General features: G+C 39.7%; 1 protein-coding gene across 4 annotated transcripts in view; it reads right to left on the bottom strand.

The window, feature by feature from the left end:
• Positions 1-8,096: 8,096 nt before the first annotated feature.
• The window catches only part of fcho2 (FCH and mu domain containing endocytic adaptor 2), a 44,757-nt gene continuing 42,369 nt past the window's right edge, over positions 8,097-10,484 (bottom strand). For all 4 annotated transcript variants that reach the window (XM_086097561.1, XM_086097558.1, XM_086097559.1 and 1 more), the window contains 2 exons: positions 9,737-9,901; positions 8,097-9,321 (listed from right to left, as the gene is read on the bottom strand). In XM_086097561.1, coding sequence (XP_085953687.1) covers positions 9,299-9,321; positions 9,737-9,901 — 188 coding nt within the window. In that variant the 3' untranslated portion in view covers positions 8,097-9,298. The remainder of the gene's footprint in view (positions 9,322-9,736; positions 9,902-10,484) is intronic.

Below are 10,484 nucleotides of genomic sequence, written 5' to 3'. Positions count from 1 at the left end.
CATGTGAGCTGGAATGAAAGGGACACCCCCTCCCCAACACACACACACACACAAATCCCCCCCCCCCCCCGCCCTGTTTTGACAGCTGGGCAGGCGAACATAATTTGTGACAGCTGAACTGAAACGTCTTTAACCGCAGAGTGAGGGAGACCAGCAAGGTGATCTTCCCGGGAAAGGAGGCGGGCTCTTGGCATCGTTTCGTCCCAGGAATTAGAAAAGCCAAGAAGAAGATGATGAAGTACAAGTTTTAAATTGTGATAAATTAATTATCTTGGAACTTGTAGACTGTAATATGAGAGTTTTGAGTTTTATGGCGAGTTGAAATTGGTTTGATTTTTTTTTTTAATTCTGTGGACGAGTTGGCTTTTGAAGGAAAATAGTTGCTTCAAACCAAAATGGACAACTTCCTGTGTCTTTTCAGGTATTGCTTCATGAGACTTTTTTGTGGGTCTACTCATGATTGATATGGCTTTTAAATTTCATGTAGCTCAGTGAAACAGGGTTCGAGGGCTGAATTTTCAAAAAAACCTCCTCTGACAATTGGCTTTTGAAAGTAAATGGCCAAGATTGACCAACAAATGATGGCTTCAAACCAAAATGGCCAACATCCCGTGTCTTTTCAGGCTTGGCTTCTTGAGACTTTTTGGTGGGTCTACTCGTGATTGATATGGCTTTTCAATTTCATGCGGCTCAGTGAAACAGGATTCGGGGGCTGAATTTTCCATCCCAAAAAAACGGGAGGTGCGCAGCTCAGAGTTTGATGCAAAGTAGATTTTCTGGCACTTTTGAGTAAGAAAAAGCCCACAAACGTGAATTTGTTTGGGCCTCCGATTCTGAACATGGTGTCATGGCGCCTTTGACACATTGGGTTAATTTGCTGCTCCCCGCGGGTGACCTTTGAACCTCCGGGGCCGGGGAGCGAGACAGGCGGAATCATGTCATTCCGAGGAGCCGGGGGTCACGGGTCACTACGGAGATTCGGGCTATCCGGGCCCAACCAACCAAAAAAAAAAAAAAAAAAAAAACGAGGACCACATGTGCTCCTAAAGACATTTAGAAAGCAAAATAACTGGTGATTTTCCATCTTTAAATATTCCCGCCTCCTCCTGCTCAGTCCTTTCTTCTTTCCCCACCACACACTTCATTCAATCAAGTCAAGAATCGACATCATCTCCATCTTCAAATTGGCAGCGACGTGAGTTTTCCCAGAGGTGGAATATTAATACAAACACGGGAATTTCTTTTCCCTCAAAATATAACAACGCCCCCCCCCCCCTCAAATAATTCTCCCGTGTTTACTTTTCCCGCAGGACCCCTAATTTGTGTGAGTGGGGAAACGTTAGACCTACTGTTGCCTTCGCAGACACCCGGGAATGTCGGCGCTTGTCCATCTGGGCCTGAAGGTCCTTTATCAACAACTGCATGGGTATAAACACGTTGCCTTTCAATTGTGTTCGTGCGCATCACACATATTTTGGCTGGCGAGTATAAATTTCCTAATAAGAGTCATGTGTAAGGAAGTAATGACAGTACTTTATACACAGAGGACTCACAAAGTGCTTCACATATAGAGAATAGTCATACCAAAATGTAGTTTTACATTTATTACAAGAAAAAAATAATAATAATAATTTTGCATTCATGGAACGAGTGCAAAACCTAAGGGTGGCAGAATTATGACCATTGTGAAAACAGTTTAAATGTTTTAAAAAATATATCTATCATTTGTGTGTTTATGTATTTTTTTTTTAAGACTGAATAAATGAAGCCACGTTGCACTAAATAAAATATTAATACAAAATGAATGAATTACAAATGATAGTTACAAATGACGTCACGTGCTACTGCGAACGAAACTAAATAATTACAAAAATATAACCTTTTTTTTACATGATTTAGAATTAGAATTTTTTTTTCGTTTTGTCCCCTGATGGTGACGTGTTTTACGTCATCACGTATCAACTCAAACGTCAGCCTATCGCGAGGGCGCTTGTTGTGCGCGTGCGTGCGTGCGTGTGTATGTCGTCAACAACAACCACAACAACCCCCACCCGCGCCTGGAATCCATTTGGCGCGCTAAATCCTTTTGAAACGGAACATGACGTCATTTTTCCGGCCACTTTGCGTTGCTCACGTTGTTTTGGAACGTCTTTAACATTTAATAACAACACAGTTATTATTTTATTCATATCAATTTATACGTGTTTATGTATTTAATCACATTATCGGATACAAACCTATTAACTTGAGAGTAGCCTATATGTTTTTTGTTCACTATACCGGATGTGAACGCTTCACGCAAATAAACGTAATTGTTTTTGTTTTGTAATAATATGATCATTAAGAATATGTGACAAAGTTTAAAAGATGACAAACATTTTTTTTAAAACAATTAAAACGTGTTATTCAAGTTAAAGCATTGAACGCACCTGTTGCGTCCACGGCACCGCCGTCGAAGCGGACAAATGAGCTGCTGCGTTTTTCGTTTGAAGAATTTCGTTCATAATGAATGACAGATCATCTTTTATATGAAATTGAACGAATCTCTTTTAGTGTTTGCTGCAGAAGGTAGACCGATTTGTTAAGAAGTGTTATTTGAGACGTGAAATGATTGTTCATATAAAGCAAGCTTTTATAGTGACATAAGACTCGCGGGACTCCGTAGGTTTGCGTTTCCTCTCCTCAATTTTTTTTTATTCTTTAAGGGGGAAATGAACAAATGACGGCCTGAAAAGGGATGGAAAAGTGATGTTGTGGTTTAAGTGTTTAAAAAAAAAGTTCAGCTGTCACTGTTCATTCAAGAAAGCTTTTTTTTAAGTGGAAGTGTTCATTTAAAGTTTTCAGTAAAGTCTAGTCAATAAGTGTGCTTTTATTTATTTATGATTCATATAAGGGGTGCCAAAATATGGCGCGTGAATCAGTCCCACCAAGCAACTATTAAGAGTCGTGTGGTTTTAATGTAGACTTTTTCCCCAACTGCAAATAAAATAAAAAATTGGTCAATCAAATATGTATTCATTATTTTTCTTATCTTTTATTCAGTTATCATTACATAGTTGATTATTCGATTAATTGTAAGTTCATATTTATTTTAAATATTAGTAAAATGAACTGTTTTGAATCCAATGTAATTATTTCATAATCAATACATTAATAAACAATTAAAAATGAGAATTGAAATAAACAAGTTTACATACACATTTGAACGTTTTTTTCTTCTTCAAACCAATCAAATATGTGGCTTGACAATAAAACTTTACATGATTTTTTCCCAGCCAAAGAAAGAAAATGTACTTTAGTACAAATGAACCATTAAAACTTTTAAGCAACAATATTAATTACATTTCGTATGAAAGAAAAAAATAATAACGGTTAACAGGCAAAACACAAACGGCACAAGCCAGAAAGAAAGAAATACGCAAATATAAGGAGCAGAGAACCAGGAGGGAATTCAGATCCGAGCGTGTGCGTGTGTTTGGTTTCCGGCGTGGAGCTGATGTTAGTGTTGCTGCTTGTGCCCCCATGTGGCTCCCCCACTAAATCCTGCACGACAACTCACAAACAAACAAACAAAACGTTACTAAACCACTGAAATTGTAAAAGGAAATAATGGGAAAACACATTATTGGTACTAGAGTGCTCGTCAAAAAAATAAAATAATAAAAAAAGAAAATAATAAAAAAATAAGTCTCGTTTTAACACTCTAAGAGGTGAAGCCTACGTGTGTAAAAATAGGTCAACTTGGAGGGGCAAATAAATGCTGAGTTACAAAATTTTGGTTTTTATGTGGTGTCTTGAATAAGAAGTTAAATCTATTAATTATTGAGTGTAATTTCCGTTTACATAGTGATAATTCAAAAAAAAAAGAAAGCCAAATAAAAACTAAAAATAAAGTGAAGGTAAAGATGGAGGTTCTTGTGTAAATACATTTGCCAAGTTCCCTTAAAAAACAAAACAGGGCTCCTAAACTAATTTTTAGCATTCTTACAATTAGCCAAAACGTTGACCACAGCGACATTTCAAAAGCCAAATAGGCAAAATTCGTGACTTTTTTATTTAAATGTAAAACCTTAAACGCAACTTTTTTTTTTTTTTAAATATGAAACCTTAAACGTACATCAATTTTGCGTCATGTGGTGCAAGTTATAACACAGCAGTTAGCATCCTTGATGGCCAAGTGTAAGAATAAATATAGCCTACCATGGATGCTTGTAAAAAGATTAAGAAAAGCTAAGGAAAAAGCGAAACAAGTGACAAATTAACAAAAAAATTAATTACAAATCACAGATGCTAGTCAAATGCCAAAGAAAAAGCAAGTATTAAATATGCAGGGAAGTCAAAATTTAAAGTCGGGCGACTTCATTGTAGTACCACATTGTGCCACAACATGTTGCGGCAGCACTGACGTCTACTGGAAGAGATGCAGTGTAATTAAGAGCCAGAAAAAGAGTTGTCGGTTCCAAATGTACATAAAAGCTTATGTGTGTTTTTAAATGACGCTGAAATGTGCTTGAAAGGGTCGAGTTAGCATTCGGAATGTATTCACCGCCCGCGACGAACCTTCACTGGACTTGAACCGGCACGAAGGCTCTCTTCCTCTTCAATGCTCAAGTTATCGAGCGTTGCAAGGCTGGCATGTAAAGCCACTTAAACACGCAACTTTGTACTCCGTGAGCAGCAACACGCCAACAAGACCTCTTGTGTGCTCCACGCATGCTACGCTTGCTGAAGGATACCAAAAAATAAAGAATGTAAACAACCATCTGCTGTCTGCGCACCACAAGTGTGTGTGTGTGTGTGTGTGTGTGTTCATGAATTGTTCATGTCAAACGAATGACACGCAAACATGCTTTTCTGTGCATCGTGCAGTGTTTCCTGATGGCCTAAAGTGCAATTGTGTGTGTGTGCGTGTCAGATAAGCACACAATGTGTCCATGTGTTTAAAGACCGCCCAGAATCCAAACAGCGCACATTCAATTTCAATTAGCAAACTCCAAATATTTATCAACTGGACATTTCCTCTCCCAAGGAATTGTGTGTGTGTGTGCGCGCGAGTGTTGTATTGATCTCCTGGAGCTTCTGCTTCATTTGGCCGACTCTGTGAAAGAGATGAAAATGCACAAAGTGCGCTTCAAACCAAAATGGCAGAATTGCTACTCACGCATGCATTCGTGTCCCTTTTTTTGGTGGGTCTCCTTGTGACAGACATGTCCACAAAATCACATGTTAAGTTACCGATAACTGGAATTTGGGGGCTGAACTGAATTAATTATTTTTTTTATATTGTTGAATTTCCAGGAAAACTTTAGGTTTTCGGGGGGCCTTAATGGGTTAAAGGGGTGTGTACACTTGTGCAACCACATTGTATCAGTTGTTTCTTCCTTATTCCCCCACTAAAATGGGTCATTTTGGAAAGGCAATGATCGGAATGAAGATGTGAGCATGTCTCAGTCACCCCCAACATACACACACGCTTACGCTTAGCATGATGACGAAATCGTATGTGACACGGCTCTGTGAACGCGGCACGGAATGGGTCCACTCCCTCTCCCCGGGGCTGATGAGGAGGCGGCGACGGCGGCGGCGGCGGCGGTGGACTGGACCTTTTTAATCCCGTTCGTCTTGGAGAAGGACGCGAGAGGAGCTTCAGTGGGCAGGATGCAGGCACAACTCGGCAGATTTTAAATTTGAGGCTAGCGTTTGATTGGTCGGTAGAATGAGTGCGTTGTGGAGGATTGGTTGGTAGTAAGTAGTTCATGGTGGGTTGGTTTGTTGCTGATGCAACTGAATGGTTACTTTAGGAGAATTGGGTTAGTTGCTCAAGTGGTTTGTTTGCTGACTAGGTAGCTGATGTGTTGGTTTCAGGATGACTGGCCTTTGGTGGATCAGTCAGTTGATAGGTTGGTTCGCTAATTGGTTGCTTGCTTGCTTGCCAGGTTGCTTGATGGCCGGATTATTGGGTGTTGGCGGATTGGTTCGCCAAAACATTGGTTGACTAGTTGGTTTGATGCTGATACGATTTTTGTTTTATTTGCGATTTCAGGATAATTGGGCTTTGGTGATTGGTTAGTTGGTTTGCCAACTGGTTGATTAGTTAGTTAGTGGTAGTTTGGTTGGCTGGTTGCTTGATGGCCACTTTATAACGAGTGGCCTTTTATTGTAGTGGTTATCTGATAAACTCGTTGGCTAGTTTGGAGTTAGTTAATCTAGTTTAGATTGGAGTTTGGTGGACTAGTTAGCTGATACATTGGTCTGCTCTTTGGTCAATGAGTTGGTTTGTGGGTCATGTGATTGGTCGATCGGCTAGTTGGTTGACTAGTTGGTTCGATACTCATACGATTGGTTGACTGGCTAGTTACTTTTTGTTTTATCTGCAATTTCAGGACAATTGGGCTTTGGTGATTGGTTAGTTGGTTTGCCAACTGGTTGATGAGTTAGTGGTAGTTTGGTTGGATGGTTGCTACGTTTGTTGTAGTGGTTATCTGATAAACTGGTTGGCTAGTTTGGAGCTAGTTACTCTAGTTTAGATTGGATTTTGGTGGACAAGTTAGCTGATACATTGGTTTGCTCGTTGGTCAATGAGTTGGTTTGTTGCTCATGTGATTGGTTGGCTAGTTAGTTGGCAGGCTGGTTTTGCCACTTTAGAAGGATTGGGCTTTGGTGTGTTGGTTAATTGTTGATAGGTTGATTAGTGAGTTTGTGGTCAGTTGTTGGCTGGTTAGTTGTTGACCAATTGGGTTTTGGTTGATGATAGTTGATGAGTTAATGGCCATTGTAGGATGATTGTGCTTTGGTGGATTTGTTGATTGGTAGTTGTTGCTAGTGTATATTGGCAGGTTAGTTATTAGTATGCGTGTTCTGGTCGACGGGCATTTTAAGATGATTAGGCTTTACCGGATTGATTACTTGATGCGTTGGTTGGCTATTTGGTTGATTTGTTGCTTGTCTGATAGGTGAAGTGAACGGTTGGTTGCTTTTTGTTTAAAGTGTATTTCAGGCCTCTGGCTTCGTTGCTGGATTGGTTTGTTTGAAACAGCTTTAGGTTGCTCACGTCTGTATTAGGACACAGTTAGGATATTTTAACGTCCCGTCTTCTTGCCTTGTGGAAAATGTGACCCCGGCGGCCGTCGGGTCTGAGTTATTCCGAAAGAGGTCCCGCAGGGACGGGGAATCCGAGGAGTCCATATTCACGCAATTGAGTTACAGCGTCCTCTTGTTTGTTCAGATGGTTCTCTTCGGCGAGAGCAAACGGCCACATCAATTCTAAATGGTCCATAAAAGTCAGTGATGTGGGAGGGGCGGGGGAAAAACCTACGACTCCGCCGGGCCTTTGGACAAACACGGACAACAAATATGCTGGAGACCCTCCCGACTTTCGGGTCGTCAAATCGACACCAGACAACCAAGTTCAAAGTTAACTTCTTGAAATAGATGTTAACGACTTGCGGTTTACGCAGCCGGTCGCGGCCATCACTCCAAATATCGAGGAGGAAGTCACTGTGGAGTTCGAAGCTTAGAGTGTGAAACTGGAAAAATGTCCGTTTTCATCTTGAGAGAGAAAACAAAAGAGATTTTATTATTAGCGTCAAAATATTTCCATCTCACACAAGGAGTTGCCGTACGGATCATCGGTTGTTGGATGTGACGGACCCTCGCAAATCTTTGGCCGGGAAAAAAAAATGATCACACCCAAGAGGCCTGAGGATCTTCTTTGAAAAAAATTTGACTAAATAAACATTGAGGGTGGAGGGTCCAAATCGTCATTCTCCGACATTCAAACAAGAGAATTTTGCTTTAAAAAATTAAATAAAAAATCTTAAGAACCACGGTCATTTAAGTGATATATGTTTTTTGTTGGACATGGATATGCAGAAATTGATAATTCATATACAAATTGCTGTTTAACGAAAATTGATATGCCCAATTTTTTTGTTTTGTTTTTTTAATACAAAAAAAGCAATTTTTCATGGGTGGGGGGGACGGATGAAATTGAACAACCACAGTGATCATGCTAATATTTTGTGAACTGTCAGGAGGACAATTTTGACAAAGAAGCATACAAAAATACAACTTGAAATAAATGACACCAAGCCCTCTTAAAGTAGTCATTCATATATTTGTATATATTCATATATTACACATTTAATACAGGCACAGTGGGAATTCATTACGTAGAGACAAAAAATGGCTGATACTTGTAGTAAAAAATGCACAATTTATGAGAATCATTTACACAAATTTGCTTAAAAAAAAGAAAATCTGTTAAATACAAACACAAAGAAAAAGTGACCAAAGTTGGAGGCTCGTAAATATATAACGTCTTCCCCCCCCCCTGACCCCGCTTTTGATTTTCAGGGTGAGCAAGAACCAGCTTGCTACAAGTGGCGGTTCAAATTTTCGGATGCTTCAAACAGGCAATTGTTTTTCTTTCTTTCTTTTTTGTCCATGGGAGACAAAAGCTAGCTCTCGTCAAAATCTTTAGATTACGTGAAACCTCCAATCTCCAAGTCGCGTTTTTTTTGCAGAAGACGTCTTCCCTTCAGCATCCTAACAGGTGACGCTTTTGTTCAGGCACGTTATTGTTTCTTGGCGGGGGGGACAAAATATTGCAAAAAAAAAAAAAAAAAAAATCTTCAAGTTTCGATGAAAGGCTACAAGGTAATTTGGAGCATTTTTAAAGCATTGCAACGCTTTTACAGTTATTAAAAAAAAAAAAAAAAAAACATTTAAAAAGGACGTTGACAAAAGAGCCCTGAAATCCGAATGTGCGTTTCCAAAAAACGAGCACAGTTTTGCGAGGAGGCACTAAGGTCCTGTTTTTTTTTTTTATCTCTCTTTTCTAACTCTCGTTTTGTGCTATGAGATCGACTCTTCCTTCATTGCGCGCCATCCACAATTAAACAAAATCATCATGAAGATGTTTTTTTCGCTGTTAATATTTACACAGTGAGCAGAGTTACGGCGAGGGGGGGTGGGGGGGGTGGTTAAGGGTGCCTGAAAAGATTGTTAGTGCATGTTTTTTTGTCTTCCTCTTTTTATGATTTCAAATATACACTGATGAGATGGACAAATTCACAAAGTATAAAGCGCCTGAAAATGTCACTTAAGACGTCATAAGCTACACGTGTCCCCCAAAGCTCACCTTTTATTTCTCCATTAAACAGTGTTCAGTACTCAGTGCTGCTTTATTGTAGTGATTCCCGCCGCTGGCGGGGGGGTGGGGGGTGGGGTGGTCCTGGGCAACTTTTGTTTAAAGCGAGATAAGGCATTGCTTTGTTTTTTTCCCCCGGGAACAGCCTCAGCAATCTGCCATATAGCGACCTGAGGGGGGGGAAAAAGACAAGCAGCACAACAATCACAAATCAGAAAGGTCAGCTGTAGGGCTGGTTTTGTTCACCTTGCTGCTTTGCATGAGGATATATTGACAACATAATCAGATAGCTATAAAGTGCTCCCCAGTTACTTTAATATGATACGTTACTTGGCATGTTTTGTTGCAAATTCATTTTTGACAATTTTACAAGCAAAAATGGTCATCATTTTTGTGGTCAATTTGCGTCTTCACATGAGGACATATTGATAACCTAATCACGTATCTGTCAAGTGCTCATCGGCAGCTTTAATATGATATATCACTTCAGCTGTTTTGCTCCAACTTGATTTTGGATCGTATAAAAAAAAAAAAAATGGCATCAAATTTGTTATTTGTATTTTTGTTGTTGTGAGGCGGCCTTACCTGTGGCGAACCTCTTCTTGCTGAGCGACAGCCTGTAGCCGCTGCCCTGCAGCTCCATGTCAACGCCTGACAGTGTGCTGCCCTCGCTCATGAACTGTACCGCCAACGTGGACGGGTTGGACGGACCGTTGGACACTTCGAACTTGGCTCGAATGGAGCCGGCGCCTGTCAACAAAATTCCCAAACAATCACACGAGAGTTAAACGTCGGGCAATAAACAGGCATAGAGTTAATGCAGTGGTACCTCGATTTTTTTTGTTGTTTTTGCTTTGTTTGTGAGCAAAAATTTGAGCGGCGAGCACAAGCGAAATGCAAAACAAGCTTCAGCTTGACAGATAGTCAACGATCCGACAGAAAAAGCTTTCATTTGATACAGTTCCAGTCTACCTTAAAACGAAGCATAAAAAGACAATAAAGACGTTGCGCGGCTAATCAAACCACCTAGCTTAATGCTAACACCAAATGATATAGAAGTGCTCTCATCTTAACCTTTAAGCAATTGATATTTCTACATTTTTGGACTAATCTTAAATCTGCATTTTAAAAATTTATTATTACTATTATTATTATTAATTTTTTATTAATTGTTGGCTAATCGCACACTTTTTTTAAAATTTTTTTTTAAATAAATTATTGACAAATGTTAAAGCATGCCAATTTTTGGGTCTCCTGATAAGTGTTGATTTTGGAGTGACCAGGATTGCGTCCGGCGCCAACAAAATCGGTAGTATGTCTGTACTGATTATAC

Source organism: Leptonotus elevatus, chromosome 15 (assembly GCF_054856555.1).
Source record: "Leptonotus elevatus isolate MCC_2025b chromosome 15, RoL_Lele_1.0, whole genome shotgun sequence".
Classification (NCBI taxonomy): domain Eukaryota; kingdom Metazoa; phylum Chordata; class Actinopteri; order Syngnathiformes; family Syngnathidae; genus Leptonotus; species Leptonotus elevatus.
This window is presented reverse-complemented; position numbering and strand designations above follow the sequence as displayed.